Source organism: Protopterus annectens, chromosome 3.part1 (genome assembly GCF_019279795.1).
Source record: "Protopterus annectens isolate FY-2018-M chromosome 3.part1, PAN1.0, whole genome shotgun sequence".
Lineage (NCBI taxonomy): Eukaryota > Metazoa > Chordata > Ceratodontiformes > Protopteridae > Protopterus > Protopterus annectens.
Window position 1 is genome coordinate 1386370712 of NC_056732.1, and position 20168 is coordinate 1386390879.

Here is a 20168-nt window from a genome sequence, read left to right on the forward strand (position 1 = left end):
TCAAAGAAGGAAGGGTGCTGCTGTCTCAAAACAGGCCCTTGCCTCAGAAATAAATTAGCCAATTACCTGTATGTCAGCCTTTCAAAAAGTTTGGTTAAACATGTACATGCTCATCTCCTCAAATACTTGCTTAATAATAATTTCATTTTTAGCATGGCACTTGTCATTAGATCTGGTAATGACACAGATGCAACTCTTTTTAATCCCACTTACATCTGTTAAGACACTTGATATGGTCTACCTTTGTCACCATCTGGAACAATATGAAGTATCCAGCCGCATTTCTTTTCCCTCGTTGCCTATAGATTACTGGTTATGTACCTTGAAGATGGGGTGCAGTCTGTCAGATGGGATGATGCAACATCCCTCAATTTGCCTGTGATTCTTGTGTTACACAAGGCCTAGAGTTTGACCCGTTTTTCTTCAGTACATTCATTAATAAGATGACAGGAAACTGTGGTGATACCACACTCCTTCATTATACCAAAGAGTCTGCAATCCTTGCAGATGATAACTGCCTCTGTCATCAACTGTAATATACAGAGCACATTCATCCCCACACAGATCTGACAAAGCACTTCTGGAGTATATGTCAACAGTAACAAAATCAAAGGCATATTTTTGCTGCAGTGATGCCAAGGATGAGAACTGTGATCCTACTCTCTGTAAAGCATAACATACATTCATATATTCTTTTGACGATTCTGTTATTGAATCACTTCATTCCTAGTAACTATTTGTCTGATCATTAATATAGCTCATTTCACAAGCATATAAACACTGAACTATTTGATCTATTTCCAGTTACTAGAATGCTGAAAGGACAACTGAAATTATCATTCCAGTGCCTACAGTTTTCTCTCCCTTCTCTCAAACAAATTTAGACCCATAGCAAATATTTGCCCTATTTCCAAGATCTTTGAAAAGTTAATCCTTTCTCAATTATTTGACCATATAAGCAAGCACAGTCTACTGATATCCAACAAAATGTACAGATAAATTTTAGCACTTTGACTTTCATTTATCCAGGTACAGTCCAAATTTATAACAGCACAAGTAATGGTCTATTATCTATTGGTATTTTCATAGACATAACTTATGCTTTTAGATCAGTCAGTTGTTCCTTTCTATTATAGCAATTACAAAAAAATGGTTTAGGTGCCATCTCATGTTCCCAAAATTAAAATAGAACTTACCAGGTCTGTGCTGGTAAGTCATTCTGTAATATAGAGTTGTTTAGCTGTGACTTACCACAGGGATCTATCTTAGATAATGTTTTCACTCTAATCTGAAACAATCTGAAAAATAGAACTGCCTTCCTTAAATATAACAAATTATACCATGACCCCCCATTAATATTCCAAAACGTGCACACTGATTGGCCAGCGTGGACGTTGTAAATCGACTTATACTAATGGAAAAAGGTCCGGTCGCCCAGACTTTTTCCATCAGTATAAGTCTCTTTTAAAACACTGTCTCGCTATGTTAAAAGAGGTTTAAAAAAAGCAACGGAGATCTCCGTTGCTTTTTTTAAAGCTGTCTCGCTATGTTAAACTCCTTTAACATAGCGACACATTGTGCAAAAAGCAACGTTGATGTTGCTTTCTCCGTTGCTTTTTTTTTAAACCTGTCTCGCTGTGTTAAATGGGTTTAACATAGCGAAACAGTAAAAAAGCAACGGAGATCTCCGTTGCTTATTTTAAAGCTGTCTCGCTATGTTAAACCCATTTAACATAGCGAAACAGTAAAAAAGCAACGGAGATCTTGCTTTCTCCGTTGCTTTTAGCCACAGCTCTGATGTACTGCGTAGGCATGCACAGTACATCAGAACTGCCGCGGATACCAGACAGCTGCGGAAGGGCAGCAAAGAGGCATTATACAATTCCATTATTTAAGAAAAGTAATTATTTCTTTTCTTAAATAATGTCATAGTATATAGCAATAACCCACTTCTGGGTGTGGGTAATGCGGGATTTACCCACGGTTGTCTTTGTTTGGTCCCTCAGGCTTTGCCCACGGGACCAAACCACGCCAACCGTGGGTAAATCCCGCATTACCCACACCCAGGCGTGGGTTATTGCTATAGTATGTAGACAGTTTGCTTCTTCCTAACTCAGATGCCATATCCAGTGACCTGCAAAGTAAACTACAAGCTGACTTCGCACCATTGTGATAGTTTATTTTCTAAAACAAGCTGCTAATAAACCCCAGTAAATCAGCAGTCAGGACTTCTAGCATTATCCAAAAACTAGCAAATGCCTTGCCAGTTCAAATAAAAGACCTACTAAACATGTAAGCATTTAGCACAGAAACAATATATAGGTCCTCTTATAGATCCCTTACTGTCAAATGTCACAAAAACAAAAGAAGAGAAAGTTTTTGTTCAAATATGCTGTGCTATAAAGTCTGAAACTTACTAAGGACAGAAACCAGGAAAACCCTTGCAAAAAATTTACTTTTGCTGAAGCTTGAAAATGGTCTACCTCTTAACTACCCTTCACTATCTTGCACATACCAATCAGTAGCAAAAACAGTTTAAAAGGATCAGACTCATTTTCCTAACTGAACTTTGATACAGCCTCTGCCTACTACTGCAAAAATCATACTGGGTACATGTTACTGCTACAGCAACCTTACTACTTATCACAGAGATCTTTTAAATAGTCATCTAATGCCAGTGTGCACCTCTGCCCTCCAGTCCTGTGATCAGTACACCTAGTTACGCCATAAGTAGTAACTCATTGATAATAGTCTATCACTCTATCACTAGTCACATCCCCTTATTCCACTAGCCATTGATGTGAGGGCTTTTTCAAAAATCAGGCCAGCAATTTGGACTCAGATTCTACTCATAATCAGAAATCAGAAAATATTTCATGGAAGTCAAAGTGATCTAAAAGAGCATCTTTGGGGTGAATTTGAATGTAAATACTTCAGATACAAAGTCAGGCACATAACTGCACAAAAGTGTGCCTGTAGCATAAGAATAAATTCTTAAGTTCATAAGTTCAAGAATAAGGTTCAGGCCAAAGCCCAGTAAGGAATACTAATTCCACCAAATTAGAATCATATATTGACTATACAGCCCATGTAAGTTCAAAGGCATTCAAAAAGTTTCACAGTCTAATATATGTTTATTTATTCCATAATGCTGGAATTCTTAGAGATATGGAAAGCATTTTTTTAGCTATGTCTGCAACCTCAAAGGCAACACAAAATTGTGTGCAGAGCCCACTGTAAATGGAACCACCTATACTGAGTCAGAAGATATATAAAATCTCCTGGCTGATAAATTCATCTTCAACTTTACCCCTCTCTCCCTCTACCTTCCCTCAGGACATATCATCAAATATAACTCCCCCTACTATCACTAGGGGATTGGTCCTTAATGCTCTCTCTAAGACCAAGAACACTGCATCATTGGGCCCAGACAGTATCCCAGGATGCCTTCTAAGTAGCATGAAACATGATCTATCAGGGCCTCTGGAATTACTGTTTAACTGTAGCCTCCAAACAGGCTTTGTGCCTCATGAATGGAGTAAGGCAACAGTCATCCCTGTGCACAAAGGTGGGCCATCTACAGACCCTGGAAACTACAGACCCATAAGTCTCATCAGTCTTATATGTAAAGTCATGGAAAGAATTATCATGGAGATGATCAATAGAGATATAGTAAACCTCCAGACATTGGACTCAACCCATTTTGGTTTTGTCAAGGGCAGATCATGCCTATTCAACCTGGTGGACTTCTTTGAGAAGATCACCAAAACAATGGATGAGGGCAAAATCATTCACACTGCCTACCTTGTTCTGGCCAATGCATTTGACACAATACTCCAGTTGGGCATTGTTGACAAACACAGGAGGTTAGGTACAAACCCATATGTCACCCAGTGGATAGCCAACTGGTTCATAGACAGGACCCAGAAAGTTAGAATTGGGGAGTCCACCTCTATAAAGAGGCCAGTCACAAGTGGAGTCCCTCAGGAATCAGTCCTTGGACCGCTCTTTTTTGGTATTTTCTTCTCAGAAGTCAAGGCCAATGTCAGTGGTCTCTGGCTGACTAAATATGTAGATGATTGGAAATCAGAAGCTATCACTGATTATCATAATAACACACATTTGCAGTTATCATACTAACACAAATATTCTATAGGAGGGGCTGGCACAGGCAAACAACTTGTGTGAGAGCCATGGACTAAACCTAAATGCCAAGAAATGCATAATAGTATCCTTTGGGAAGTCCTCCATTCCTGGAACTATCATATTAACAACACACCCCTTAGAGTTGACCCAGTAGTCAGGGACTTAGGGACACACATAGATAGTAATCTTGTCTTTGACTATCACATGTCTACTGTGGTGAGGAAATCATTCTTTGTTGTGCATCTTATAAACAGAGGTATGGCATCTAAGTCCAAGGAAGTCATTGTTCCACTTTATTCGGCATTCATCAGACCTATCATTGAGTACAGTGCCCCTTTTGGTGTGTACCTAACCAGGCATATCCAACAATTGGAATGTCCACAGAGGTTCTTCACTAAAAGAATACAGGGTGTAAGTAAATTTCCTATGCAGACCGCAGGCCTTTGAGGAAAGATCTATGCCTGGCATACAGGGCATTGTCAGAACCCACTCTGATGGACCCCCCTGCATAGCCACAAAACAAACAGCACCAGAATTACTGATTCTAAAGACTTAAACCTTGCCAGTGATATAAATAGGACCTGCTGGCAAAATAGGTAAGTATCTCAGAGACTATCCCATTTATGGAACAAGCTCCCCATCCATGTGAATCAGAGTTTCTCCCTAACACAATTCAGGTGTAACTTGGGCAATTGGATGGGAAAATGGAAATTCATCCCTGGTTTGGCATCTATGGCTCTAATGGACACAAGTAACCTGTAAATGGTTCCTCTCCCAGATCCATACTTACACTTATTAAGGGTATCAGAACTTGTCAGAGATTTGGGATGCATGGCTAGGCTTAAAAAGACCCTTGTGGTTGTTAGCCTAGTAAACACCTAACAACCTATAAGATTGTCTTAATCTAGTGCAGAGTGTTATCATATCTAATGAAATTAAAGCAAAAGGCATAAATGTGTAAGCATGAGGGTATTATTCATTGTGTGTGATTGATTATATTATGCATATAATGTAATCATACTATCTGTTCATGCCAATACAGTGTCCCACTGTGCACATATGTAGCTTATCAATTCATTAAGGCATGCAGTACAGTACATTTGTGTGTCTGTGTTTCTTCATTTGTACATATTTTGCTCTCTAGTAGCTCCTGTTATATAAATGACAATCTTGACAACTATGAAGAACAAGGCATCAGTCTCTCAATCAAAACCACATTTAACATGTTGACATGGGCTTATAATCCCAAACAATGCCACAAATTAATATATCATGGGTAGGGGTTATGGTCTCATAATCATCGGTACTAACCACCAATTAATATGTAAAGGCTATGGTACTGTTGACCATCAAATAACTGACTACTGAATTATATGCAAGATGTGATTGACCTTAAAGCATATTACATATGAACACTGCTAACTCAGGTTGTGACCAGTGCCTGTCACACCCAAATACACTTTACAGTGAGTTATAATCACTGGCTTCCTAGGATTTCATTAAATTTACTGTCAGTCCATTACTTTCTAGTGCAATGTTTCTGAGACTTTGTCAAAACTATTTTACAAACACACACACACTCGTGCGCGCACACACACACACACACACACACACACACACACACACACACACACACACACTCTTCCTATTTTTACAGTGACACTGCCATCTAATCAAACACACCTAGTACACAATTACTGTCCACTCAAAATGCAGCACCCATAATAGAATCATTTAATAGCTATGTCTAAAATAGTCACATATCAAAAGTTGGATGCCAATTGTTAATGATTCAACAGTACAGTGTCATTACCTATATGTACTAATAAATAAACCACTTGCCACAAGCTTCTATAAATATATAAGTAAATATAAGTAAGGAAGATGTGGGGTGGGAGTGAAACATCAAAAATGGAAAGCTATGAGGGAGACCCCCCCCACCCCCCCACAGAAACACTTTTGTACCAATGTTATTAGCAGTATCAGTGTGAGAGAAATTCAACTTACCCAGTTTGCTGTCAAGGAATTATAAATCTGCTTCTAGTAGTGGGCCTAAAAATTACAGCATGTGTGCTGTTACAGTACTAGTATGCAACTTATACAAATTAGACAATATGGAAAAGAGAAAAAAAAACAGTGAGAAATGTTTACATTCATGCAGTGTAGAAGAACAGAATGAGCAATCATGGATACATACAACATGTCCAAAGCAGAATGCAGGCACAGTTCGGGTTAAGTTGCATGACAAAAGAGAATACAATTTGCAGATGATTCAAGGGATACCACATCATGGCTAGTCACCCGTTACTTTAAACATTGGCTGTAAGTGGTTTGGTCACATTGACTAATGTTGATGAGACACATCAACCCCATGTAAACATGTGAAAAGGGGGTTGATGATGATGATGACAGTAACAGAATAATTGTTCTACTTTTGAGGCACCTGATTCTGAGAAATGCACTGCCACTGCATTACATAGTGATAAGATTAGATAGGGAGCTTATTCATTGAAAGCCTCACATGTACTGTGGGGAGGTGAAGGGTTTAAATCAGGTGATTCTGACTCCAGACATAAATGCATATTAAATTTCCAAAGGTAATTGATTATTCTAATAAGAATTTTTAAACTTACCCCTCTTATGCTGTCAATAACTGTTATCTGATACTAATACTGAAGCCAATGAGTTACATTACTGGTTCTTAGATGATATTTGTCCACCCTACAATGACCAGTGCTGCTGTCCCCATTACACTTACTGTCATCAGCATGCCTTCCTCAGCTGGGCATCTTATATACTCCAGACCTGCCCCAACTATTCTCTTGTACTCAATGTACTGTCTTCTTCCCTTCTATCTTTTCAGTGTCTGGAGCCCTCCCACATACCTAGTGTGTGAATGGAGCCCTCATTTCATTATTACTGGTCTGTGTCCCAGGACAGCTTCCCACCCATCTTGTCCTGTCTGCAGCTGGTATCTCTTTTCTCTTATTTTCTGTCAGTAAGCTTTGCATATTCCTCCCACCCCCCACCCCCCCCCCCAAGTCAAAATTAATGTCCATGGTGTTCCTCTTCCCCTCACGCATTCATCAGAAATTAGAGATTCTTACCTCTCCCACCTCATGCAGCTCACTGATATGGACTAGAGCTCCTGTTCTCCTAACACAGCACACTATGACTAATAAGAACCCAGAGTTTCTGATCTAATCATATTGTCAATGACTGGAAAAGCACCCAGCAGTACCCTTTGTGGTGTTGGATCAGTCCAGCTCCCTACCCCCAACACTCCTTCTGGTAGAGATTTCAGTTCAGTGACTATCCATAAATGTCCCTCCATCTGTGTTGTCATCCTGCTTAGCTCATACCCAGAATTCCAGTCTTACTTCAGCTCATCTGTCACTTGACTTTCAGAAATAATCTGCTAATAAGGAAAGTGAGTAATGATACTGTTTAAGCATCACACTTCAGTGGTTGGTTTTCTGTATTTCAGTAGCTTTTCTCCTCTACTCTAGTCTTCCAGGTTGCTTGGCTGTTGGCATAGTGTTGCTCTACTCAACACACAAGTAGCACACATTCATGAATCCTTCTCACTGTTCTTAAATGCACTTTTTCTAAGTTGAAAATAAATGTATTTTTGTCTTTAGTGTACCACTTAGTTGCAAGGGAGGAAAGGTACTAGAAGGTACATTTGCAGACTTTCTCCAAATATTATTGTTTGTCTCTCTGACTAGACCAATAGGATTCCTCAGTCCCTCTGCTGCCACCACTGAGGCCCCTCCATTTTATTTATTTTATGTTAATTATTTTTTGTTGACCAGCTGAATGGATGGCTCTGTAAGTTCTTGTTAACTACAGCTTGGGCTAAGACCTAGTACAAAATAACTGCAGACTCTAAACAAATCCCAAAATTAATAAAAGAAAGATATTAGAAATATGTTTCAGCAATGCACTGGTAAGATTATTCCAAAAGAGCTGCATATGTTCCATTCTTTGAGAAAAATAAACTGGTTATCATTAAATGGTTTAACATCCAAAGGTTACCTGCTACTGTGCAATCCACATCCCTGGATGAGATCCAGAGAAAGACCCATCACCTACACCAGCTAGTTTTTGTTTGAGGGGGCCACTAAAAGAAACAAAGGAGAATCCACAAGAATGGAAAGGCATTAACATATTCCTAAAACTGATCCTATATCCAAGTGCTGAACATGTGTTATAACTGATTAACTTAAATGTAGTAAACATGTAGCAGGATCAGGACATGCCTTGATGAGGCACCAAACCCCCTTACTGAGTGTCGAGTCTTGATATTCACTAGTGGGTACAACAAGGACTTGTTTAGCAGGTTTGTATTGCCTATAAGTAAACTGTTAATGGAGAGTGACTGTCCATATATAGGAAGACAATAATATGAGTGAGAAAAATGGCATAGCCAGCAGACTGCCCAGCATGTGGCCTTAAAACTTGTTTGTAATGTACCATTCACAAAGCTGACAATAAGAGTTTTGATAAGTGCCAGTCTACAAGGTATTAGGACAGGGTTAGGTTTAAAATTAGCAAACAGTAAGGTGAGGCCCTAACCCTAACTCTGCAGCTGCCCCTATCCCCACCCTTCACAGTATCTTACAAAAATCCCTTTCCCTAAAATTATCACCTTTCAACAAAGTATGTCTAAAGGTACTGTTAGGATTTAGTGTTTTTTCAGTGGTTGAAAAAGGGACGCACGTGTTATTGTTTTAGTCATTGTACGTTTGTGATTTTTTTTTGTTGTTGATATTTATTAATTTCAAGTTTTATTTTTCTATGTTGTGAGCATTAATATTTATAAATGTGTAAATTCAGTATACCCCCTTTCTTTTTTTGTCATGTCCATAGTCATCAGAAATAAGAGTTGCTCCTGACATGGCTTTCATTTTGCAGATTATGACAGCTAAGCAAATACTTACCAATTTCTTTATATTGCTATGACATTGGCTTTTTGTATTTCAGGGATCTCCTCTCGAAAGATCCACATGAAAAGCTGGACATCAAAATCAACCCAGATGGCAGTGGACAGCTACATGTGCCAGGCCTGACGAGCGTGGAAGTCCACAGTTTCAAAGACATCAGAAAGGTACAGACTGTATATTGTAATAATCATTGAAAAAGCACTGAAACGTACCGGTGTGGTCTTAAAATATAGAACTGGCTTAAGAAAAGATTTCAAAAGGGCAGGATTTACTGTATCAATAATAAAGAAATGTTTGCAGACTTTCAATAATGCGTTAATATCCCAAGAATGAAATTCAGGACATCTTTGTTATATTTTCAAATTTAAATATGCAAAAATGCCTTTATATTCAGATGACTTCTTATTTACTACATTCCACAGCATTTCCTGTATCACATTCTAGGTCTCTGAAGTTAGTGGTTTTCATAAGGTTAACCTGTAGCTGAGTGTGGGCTGTGTTCATCCATATTATGTGTTTCTGATTTTCAGTGTAATTGTTTAGAATGCCTACACATTTCTAATTGTGCTATTTAAGAATCATAAAGGCCGAAAATGCCTCTAGGTGTCCACTACACCGCCCACTCACATACTTATCTCTTTTATCTGTGTTGAAATTATCCTGTTCTCCATCAACTAAAGCATTTGCTGAGCTAGTAATAATGCAGGGATGCTTGCACAGAAAACAATGCAGAATGTCTAGAATACATTTTGTAATTTTCTGTATTTATTTTATTTATTTAAGATTTGTTTACTAGGAAGGTCCAACTTGGACCAAAGACAATTTTCAGTGGAGGCCCAGAGAGAAGTGCTGCAGATGCATGTCTTTGTAAACTGGGAGGAAACCGGATCACTTGGAGGAAACCCACACGAATGCAGGGAGGACATGCAGACTCCGCACAGAAGACACCCCAGCTGAGAATCAAACCGGAGAACCTCTTGCACTGTGAGATGACAATACTACCACTGCACCGCTTTAACTGGGGAAGAATGCAAGGTGATGGAGTCGGCTTATCTTCTAATTTAACACACATAATTCCTACAACTTCTTTAATAATTTCCTCCTCTTTGCCTTCAGGTTCATGAACTAAGTAATAGTGAGACCTCTAAAACATTAAACTCCCTACTTCTTTGTTTTCCTTACTTTCCTCCATCAGTTTCTCCTTTAATTCTTCCATAACGAATATATATATTTGCTACTCCCCTCACATGGTCCATAAACAGCCCCTGCTGCATGCTCTGTTCTCATTTCTGTGTTCTCTCTAAGTTACTAGAGATTTCCTGCTACATTAAGTGAAGTCACTTCTGTCTTCTCTCAGCTTAAGTATGCATAGGTAACCCTATCTCTACCTTGTGCTCTCTGTTTACCTAACTCTTCCCCTCACTGTCTCTACTGCTACCCTATCTACACACTTCTAATGCCTATTCCCCCTACATTCCGCACCCTCCTGATCATACTACTACCCCCTTGTACTTCTACTTCCAGCTTAAAACTAATATTTTTGTCTTATCTTATCAACCCCCCACCTCCCCGGCTGAGGTGGGAGATAGACTGATCCTTCCCGTGATTCCACACTCAGTACAACTTTCTATTTCCTTTCCTATATTTTCTCTTTGGAAGTGGCAGTTAGGCTGCTGTAGCCCTTTTGTTCCTTTGCTCTACACTCAAGACAATTATTTTTCCCTTTGTTACTATCTTTTGCTTTCAGCCTAAGTGGCAGTTAGGTTGTGGTAGCCCCTTCTTCTCCTTTCCCATCTTATGACCTAAGTGGCAGATAGGCTACGTTATTTCTGCTGTTCCCCATTCGTTAGGCTGCTCCCACCTTTTCTCCTAGCTTCTCTCTACAGCCCACTCTCTCTCTCTCTCTCTGCTTTCCATCACACCCCTTTCCTCCTAAATATTATGGTGAATTTAAAGGTTGTCTGGTTGATCTCCATTCCCTCCTTTCAGGTTTATTGCCAGTTGGGCTACTCCCTTTATTTCATATGTCTGCATTCCAACTCTCTCTGCTTCCAGTTTCATTTCCTTCTTCCTAAACAAAGGGGCTGTCAAGTTAACCTTTCCCACATTTCAACCCTCTTCTGCCTAACTTATACTTTCCTTCAGTTTTTCAGTATATATTTCCCCACCTCCCATTGTCTCTACCACCTTACTACCTTTTTTCATTTTCCACACAAAATGCTTTTCTCACTTTTTGGTAGTTACTATGTGCTTAATAAGGCTTTATCCATCTAACTTGTTTATTATCCTCCTCCACACTGGCTGTATCGTCCTCGTAGACAACCTTCACTAAAACTATAATTTAACTTCAGTCTCTGTCAAATAACTCAGCTCACACTCCCATACAAATTCCTATCCTACTCCAGTCATACACTAAGCTGCTTACTTATCTAACCAAAAAACAATTCTGATACAAATACATCTACTTCGACAGACTAAATTCATTGCCGTCTTTAAGAAATAGCTCTCTGATATATTATTTGTACTTTCGGCTGAAACTACTCAAATCCAGAAACATCCAAACAAATCCTGGCCCTCTTCAGCAATATCCAATAGCACCCTCTAGCCTTTAAAATTCTCCTAACTGCTATAACGCTGTCAGAAAAAGTCACATTTTTTTACAATTTGCATGCATTAATACCTGCAGTATAAACAAGTGGGATTCTTTGGAAGCACGGCTCACAACGTGCAACCATAATATAATAGCTGTTTGTGAGACATAGCTTAAAGACTCCTCCTGCCCTTCTGCCTACATCCAAGACAACTATAGCACCTTGTATGACTTTATAGCTGTTCCAAGAATCGGTGGCAGAGTCATGCTTCTAACCAAGCAGCACATCTCCCTGAAAATGACCGACTCTTCAAAAGCTAACCAGGTTGATGGTGTAGCCCCTAACTGAGTGCTAGCAGACATATGCATAGAAAACCACACTCACCATTCCCTCTGGTTATATCCCCCACCTTTCCCCATTGTTACCATTCAAAGCATACTTAAAATAAATTCTCTCACATGATCCTAGCAGGAATACAGTTATTCAAGAGGACGTTAATTTGGATGCCAATGGCCATGAAGCCAAACAGCTAAATAACATGTGACAACACCTTAACCTACAAAGGCTTGCAAAGGAGCCAAACAGACGCAGCTTCAAAACAGGAAAGCAATCTACTCTTGATCTTATTTTATCAACTTGGCCCATCTATACATTAACAGTAAAATGCTACTAAACTTCCTGAGTAACCACTGATCAGTACTGACTTATTGGTCCTTCAAGGTTGTAAAACCTACACCCCAGATAGTGACTGGTCAACCTTTCCCTCCACACAGACTGGCTATACTTCATACTCATCTAAGTTCTGTTAATTGATCTCCACTTTACCAAACTGATGACTCTGAAAGTGCCTTGTTATACTTCACTGGTACACTTTCAGCTATCCAGAACTGTCTTCCCTTGTGTACATAGAAGACTATTTGGCCAAACATGCCCTTGGCTTACCACTGAAACCAAAACTGTCATGAGACAAATGGGAAAAGCTTCATCTGCATGGAAAGAAAATCCATCTAATATCCTCCTACAGGAAAATACTTATCGTTAAGAAAACATACAAAAATAGCTACAAAGTTTGTCAAAGCCAATTATATTAGAAATAAGCAGATGTCTGGTTAATCCAAAAAGACTTTTGGAAAGAAATAAAACACATAACAAGATAGTGTTCCAACTTCACCTCTCTCACTGATAATGTCCCTAATAGTTCTAATAGTAATCCAGAGGCTTATAGAAACTCTATCTCTTCCATTAAAACCATCACTAACATGTCTTAATCTTGGCTCTAACTAGAAAACTACTCAAAGAAACCCTCCAGCTCAAATGTATATTCTTGCAGAGTATGCCACCACCTTCAACTTCTGAGCTGTGTCTGAGAAGGAAAATAAAAGGCTATTAAAAAATTTGAGTCCCCCCTGTCTTCACTGCACGCCATACTAACACTAACATCCTTTGGAAGGCAGCAGAAAATATAACCAACCCACTATCTCAGATTTATAACCTCTCTCTTACCACAGAAATTATTCCACTGGCCCTGAAATACACCATCATTATACCTCTTCCTAAGGTACCCCAGCTCCAAACCCATAAAGACTATTGGCCTAGCCCCATGCCTTGCCATCTTGCAAAAAATTCAGAAAGTTCTTTACTATGGGCTTCTGTTTTTTTTTTTTTTTTTTATTTCTCCAAATCTTTTGGGTTTCTAATACCATGATGGGAATGGAGCCCATTCCTAAGTCAAAGTACGATTAAAGTTCATGAAATTAGTATTGTTTCAATCTTTGATGTCAGCCAAAAGTGCTCTTCGCAGCACCTGCAGTGTGCCCAGTAATGACTCCTTCTGCAATTCATATGGGGTTACGTGGATTGGTAACTTACCTAAATACAATTGTAGATTTTTTTTATAAGACCCTTTTCTCCTACTACTATTATTGGAACTGTCTGGGTATCTTTCTTCCTCACTGGTCTCGTTTCTGCCTGCATATCCTGATATTTTATGACTTTGTGTCTCTCTTTACACAAGACACTGTAGTTACTGAGTGTAGCAATTTCAATGATCAATGCTACTTTTGTCTTCTTTTCTTGGACCACTCTATCTGGTTTTCTAGCATCTCTCCTTTGAATTGTTGGTAATGGGTGATCCCGTGTGATATAAACTTCATCATTTTCTAGGATGTTTTGTGGCTCATGTTTCCAGTGTTTTTCAGCCACTTCGGTACCATAATGCTTGCACAATCCCCAGTGCAACAGTCTTGCCACATTATTATGCCTTTCAATATACAGTCCTTCTGCCATTAGTGTGTCACAACCAGCAACTAGGTGTGTGACTGTTTCCAATTTGGTTATATAAAACCTATATTTGTCTGTTTCTCCCACATGTTCAATGGATTTTGTAAACCAGCGTGTACATAGCCCACTATCCTGGGCTGCCAATATTAACCTTTCATCTTTTGGTTTGAATTTGCCTCTCCTTAACCATTCCTGCGTTCATTCCTGATCAACATGAGGTTTTTCCAGATGTTTTCTATACTTGCAACTATATTTATGCGTTTTCCACATTTTTTGCCTTCTCATCTGGTCCTTTACCTTATATTCTTTCTTTTGTTTTTTGGCACATTCAGTTGCTGCCTGATTTTTATCTACTTCTGGTTTGAGTTCCATTCCTGCTTGACGCCAATATGCTTCTGCTAGATTAAGCAAAGAAGTCATCTTAGATTTATTCTGCTCATGTTTCAAAACTTTCACTACATTTGGGTCTTGTGAGGTCAGCAGATATGTGTGGAGTCCCACAATTTCAGATTTATACATGTAATCAATTTCAAGGAGGCCCATACCTCCTTTGGAATGGGGAATATATAATCTTGGTATGCATTGATTTTTATAATCATTTTGTAAGCATGAAGCATCCTTCTTGTTTTCCTGTCTAATTTATCCAACATGTTTTGGGGCCAGTCAGTCACTCTAAAACCGTAAGTTAGGACAGGAAGAGCAAATTGGTTTATAGCTTGGATTTTGTTCCTAGATGTCAACACTGTTTTCAGAATTAATTCAAGTCTTCTAAAGTATTCCTTATTAAGTTTTATTTGCATTTGTTCATGTTTTATTGTTGATCTTTCATCAAGTCCCAAATATTTATACAGTCCCTCATGCTCCAGTTCTATTATATCACATTCTTGTCCCAAACTGATGTTTTCCTGGTGCTGCAGTTTTCCTGCTTTAAAGGTTGCCTTTGCATACCTATCAAGACCAAATGACATTCTTATATTATGTGAAAAAGTTTTGACAACCTGCAGCTGTGCTTTCAGTTTCTCATCTGAGGAGATATACAGTTTTAAATCATCGACAAAGAGAAGATGAGAAGTCTTTGCACTTTGTTGTTTTCTAGGAGCCAAATTGTAGCCATGGCCTAAGCTGTTAAATAAATAGCTTAATGGGTTAATGGCAAGGCAAAGGTGACAGAGAGTCACCCTGGCATATCCCCCTATGGGCTTCTGTATGATATACGGCATGTTTTCAGAAATGCCACTATGATACTTTATATAGTAACCTAATTGATTGCCCCCTTACAGTGGGTATATTTGTAGAGATGACCTGTGCATTTGAAACTACTGAGCGTAAAATTATGCTTGGCAAGTTGCAAAAATTCAATTTGTGAAAAAAATGCCATTGCCACAAATGGTTCCTTAGCTATCTTGATAGCAGGACCTTTGAAGTTTACTCCAACAACCAGATGTCCACTGACACAGCACTAAAAACAAGTGAAACCCAAGGATCCATCTTAGGCCCATTACTATTTCTCTATTTTTTTATGATATTAATGATGACTAATTGTCAGTGGTCGGAACAAAATAAACTCCAGATTAACCACAAAAAAAAAACAATGCTATGCTTTTTTCTTCCACTCACAGAGCCTCTCAACTTCCTCTCCTTACTATCTCAGATAACAGTAACCGTATTATTCCTTTTGTAACTGAATACAAATGCTTAGGCCTAACCCGAGACTTTACAAACCACCCGGATAATAAAGTCCTCTTACAACTAAAACTTTGCTGTAGGATGCCACATTTACTTGCTCCTACTGACAACAAATCACATGTCATTCTCCCTAATCTAGAATACTGTCATCTTGTACTCTCTTGTCAAACTGCTTATAACACTCAAAGATTTAAAGTCACTGACACTAAAATTGCCAAATTTGCCCTACTTGCTGGCACCCATGTAAGCCACTGTAACCTTCTAAATTCCCTAAATTGGCTACCCATTACTGAAAGGTCCACTTATCTTCTATGCACCTTACTGTATAAAACAATGATGGCTACTGCCCCTCTCTGAAAAAAAAAAAAAAGCGGAAACTCCCAATCAGTGAACAGTCCTATTTCGTAAGAAATTTACAAGATAATTTAATATCACTCAGCCAACCTGCATCTAAAACAGTCATTGGTGAACAAGCCTTCTCATGAGCAGACCCCAGCCCTTGCAACAAAATTTCAGCTGAAAGTAGGCATCAAGACACTCTTACTAAGTTTAAGAAATCTGTTTCTGAACACCACTTCATGGATGTTGCCTGTAAATGCTTTTTTCATAATGGTTTATAATTCTAAAAATGTCTACAGTCTCTTAACTGTTTTCCTTTGCTATTTAATTCTTCTTACAGTTGTGGTCCCTTCTTACTATCTAGGCCTGTCTCTGAAATCGGTATTCTTTTTAATTCACCTCCATTTGATTTCTTTTTAAGGAAATTTAATTTTATAAACCAAACGATTTGCAACCCATGTTAACTGATAAAACCTAAAAAAAGCTAATGTAAACTTGCTACTTTATTAGAAATGCATAAAAACTGTATAACATTCCACTTAATAAAAATTTTATAATAACTGTATATGAACTGTCTAAAGATTTTCATCCACATAAACCTAACAATCTAAAATATTTGAAGTGGATAACTTAAGTTTACTTGCACTGTTTATTGTCTATGAGCTTGGGTCGTGGCTGAAAGGGGTTGGCCAGCCCACCTACCCGGTTTTCAAATAATAAGTAAATAAACAAATTAAATACATTTACAACTCAAAACAATTGAAACAGTAAGATATTGGGATATAGCGTTGTCGCCTCACAGTAAGACGTTGTCCTGTTCGATTCTCAGCTAAAGTGTCTTCTGTGCATAGACATGCGTGAATGGGCGTACCTTTGTTGAAGGTTGTGCATCAGGGCTGGCAACTCGGCACATAAAAATCTACTGCCAATCATTAGTGGACCGGAGTTCCTCTGTGGCGACCCCTAACCGTGAAAAGCCGAAAGACACCAACAACATTCATGCAGTGGTTGCATTTGAAACAAAATTGAAAGATATAAGCATTTGTTTAGTTAGCTGTGATTCACAATTTGGCAATTATGGAGAATATTGGACCTTGGCTAACTCTGTGTTCATAATAGCAAATAGCTCTACTCTTCCCTCATCAGACCCATTATTGAGTACACTGCATCAATTGGAATGTACCTGGCTAGGTATCTCCAGCAGCTGGAGAGACCACAGAGGTACCTCACTAAGAGGATTACTGGCCTCAAACAGTTGCCCTATGCAGCACGATTGAAAAAAACTAAGGCTTTTCTCTGTTGCATACCGCCTTCTCAGAGGCGATCTCTATCTAACATACAGAGCCATGTCCAACCCAGAACTGCTGAACATGCTCCATCTTGGCAAAACAAATTTCTACTGGAGCTACACGCTCTAGGGATATAAACCTCAGCACAGCAATGAATAGAACATGCTGGAGGGATAGATTCCCTTCGCAAAGACTTCCCTTGCTATGGAACAAGGTCCCAATCTACATAAGACAGAGCCCCTCACTATCACTCTTCAAGAGGAACCTTGACGAGTGGATGGGTAACAGAAAGTTCACACCAGGGATCATACCAACAGGTCTACTAGATAGGGGCCAAGGGTACTAGCTGTTAGATCAAGGGCCTAGGGAACTAACCAAAGGGGCAGTGAATACCGCACAATGTGGCTGGGCTAATATATGCCTTTGGGCAGATAGCCCAGTACCTACCTATGAACCTGTGAACCTATAAATTAGGTATTTGCATAAGCATTAACATTCTGTGTAACCACCATAAGGCAGCTGTTTAACTAGCAACATATTTGTAGACATCTTCATTCAGGAGTACTTCTGTTTCATTAAATGTTTTGCAGGTATGTAATTTAAGGCTGTATTGTACTATTATACACCGTGAGAAGGGTTGTAAAAGCTAGCTACTGGGTACATTAGCTTGGGGAGCAACATACAATTGCAAAAGAGAACTCTCTGTTTTTTTTTTTTTTTTTTTTTGAACAAATAAGTTGACTAGACTCAGGCACTAAACTCCAGCACAGATTAAGGGATTAAGGTCACAAAATCAATAAGATAGGGACAGAAGAAAGTGATAGTAGCCAGAAACAGATCCCTGTAACATTCTGACAGCTATGCAAAAACACTGCAAGGTCCATTGTTCTCTATTATTACCTATTAGAGTACATTTCTGACTTTTACCCACAAAGAATTTTTTCTTCCACTTTTATTGTGGCGTCAGTGTAGACATACATGTAGGGAGGGGGGGGGGTCATTGACTATACACTGTATTTTTGAACTCTTACAGTATAAATGTAATGTTTTCTATCTTAGCTGTGAGATATGTGACTGAATATCTTTAAAATGAGTGTGCCCTTACATTGACTAATATGAAAAAGAAAAGGAACAGCTTAGTGCGAAGTGGCAATCAAAAGCATGTGTAAGTACCCATGGAATGCTTCGTGGTCAGTATACATATTTAGTGTCGCTAACAATGACTGGCTATATTCAGTTACAGACACTGGCAGAAGGCTTTGATAATGGCTGAGATTCAGAGAAAATTGGCCATTGCTGCTTAAACTGCCTGCCGCAAGTAGGTCAATTTACATGATTGTACAAAATCCAATTCAGAGACAGATTCATCTGCATTACAGGCTAATTTTCATGTCTCTATTGCAAAGGCACAGTGTAGCAGTCATATTCTCTGGCATCACATGCATTGCATTGAATAGGTACCATACCTCTCAGCTGTCCGGAAGTTTGCAGAACACCCCTGATTTAGCCTCAAATATTATCCCTGTCTTTCATAAAATTTTAGATATCCATGAGGATTACAGTCTGTCATTACGCCAGACGTTAGAGTTTCATACATTAGAAATGCTGTTGATATTCACTCTTTAAGTGAATTAGAGTAATATTTAAAAATTGTATCTGAATTTGGTCACGTCACCCCCCCCCCTTTACTTTGACTTTGTCCAGAATACTTGAACAGCATTCATCTTACACACAAACATAAAAACACACACACACACACACACACACACACACACACACACACACACACACACACACACACACGCTCGCGCAGACACACACAAACACACACACACACACACACACACACACACACACACACACACACATTTGCACACCCCCACCTGTATGGCTCTACTGAACTTGATTGTGTAAACCGGTTTCATTCATTGTCTTCACTGGGTGACCTCTCTTTTGGCCAAGTTAAATTTCTTGGCTAATCATAGTAATTTATGCAGCCAATCAATTGTTTGAATCGCCTGACACTGTAAATTGGTAGCCACAGACATTTCCTAGGGAGAGCAGATGACTAGTCAGTGTTAGCTGTTCCCCTAGATTGCATCATTATGAGTGGAGCCACCCTCTGCACTGATTATTCCACTCAACCCTTTCTAAATCCCAGTTGTATTGTTTGTAATGTTTGAGATGGAGTTGCTTTGGTGTTTCTTTTTCAGGGAAGTGAAACTATTTATATGAGAGTCTTGTATGCACATCCTATTAAATAGGAAATTCTGTTTTCAGTCAGAGCTGTTTATAACTTAGAGAAAAATGTAATATGGCATGTAGCAACAGGATGTTTGGTATGCATCACAAACAGTATCAGTAGTAAATTAAATGGTTAACATTTTATTAACAAAAGAAAAAAAGAAACCTAAAGAGAAATATTAGGTTGTTCTTTTACTTACTTATGGTTCAGCTGGTGATGGATCATTTGCTTGCAGCTGAACGTTCTGTGTATTTAAGTGAGAAAAGCTCAAATACACAGACTGTATAAATATACTTTCTCCTAGTTTGTACAACCTCATGGTTCATATATTTAGTGGCCCCAGACTGAGGGTATAAGTACTTTGGCCACCCCTACAAATTTTTTTAAACTCACTGTCAGTCATGCATATTCCTTTACTACAGTGATTGCCGAAGTGTTAGTGGTAGTTCACATTCAAGCTAATAAAGTAGATATAAAAAATAAAGAAAGAAGAAATGAATTTATTATCCAGGCCTGGGTTTGTATACATCATCAGTGCATTTAAGGAAAGTGATACAGATTTTAAATCCTGCATTGGCTTTGCCTTGACCTTAATGTTTAGGTAACAATATTTGAACAAAAAAAATGCGAAAAGACCAACTAAAGA

The 20168-nt window shown here is 38.7% G+C and overlaps 1 protein-coding gene across 1 annotated transcript in view; it reads left to right on the top strand.

Annotated features, from left to right (window-relative positions):
- The window catches only part of LOC122797784 (kinesin-like protein KIFC3), a gene marked incomplete at its 5' end in the record, with an annotated part of 595169 nt that overhangs the window by 446836 nt on the left and 128165 nt on the right, over positions 1–20168 (top strand). The window contains one exon of the mRNA XM_044066305.1: positions 9133–9256. Coding sequence (XP_043922240.1) covers positions 9133–9256 — 124 coding nt within the window. The remainder of the gene's footprint in view (positions 1–9132; positions 9257–20168) is intronic.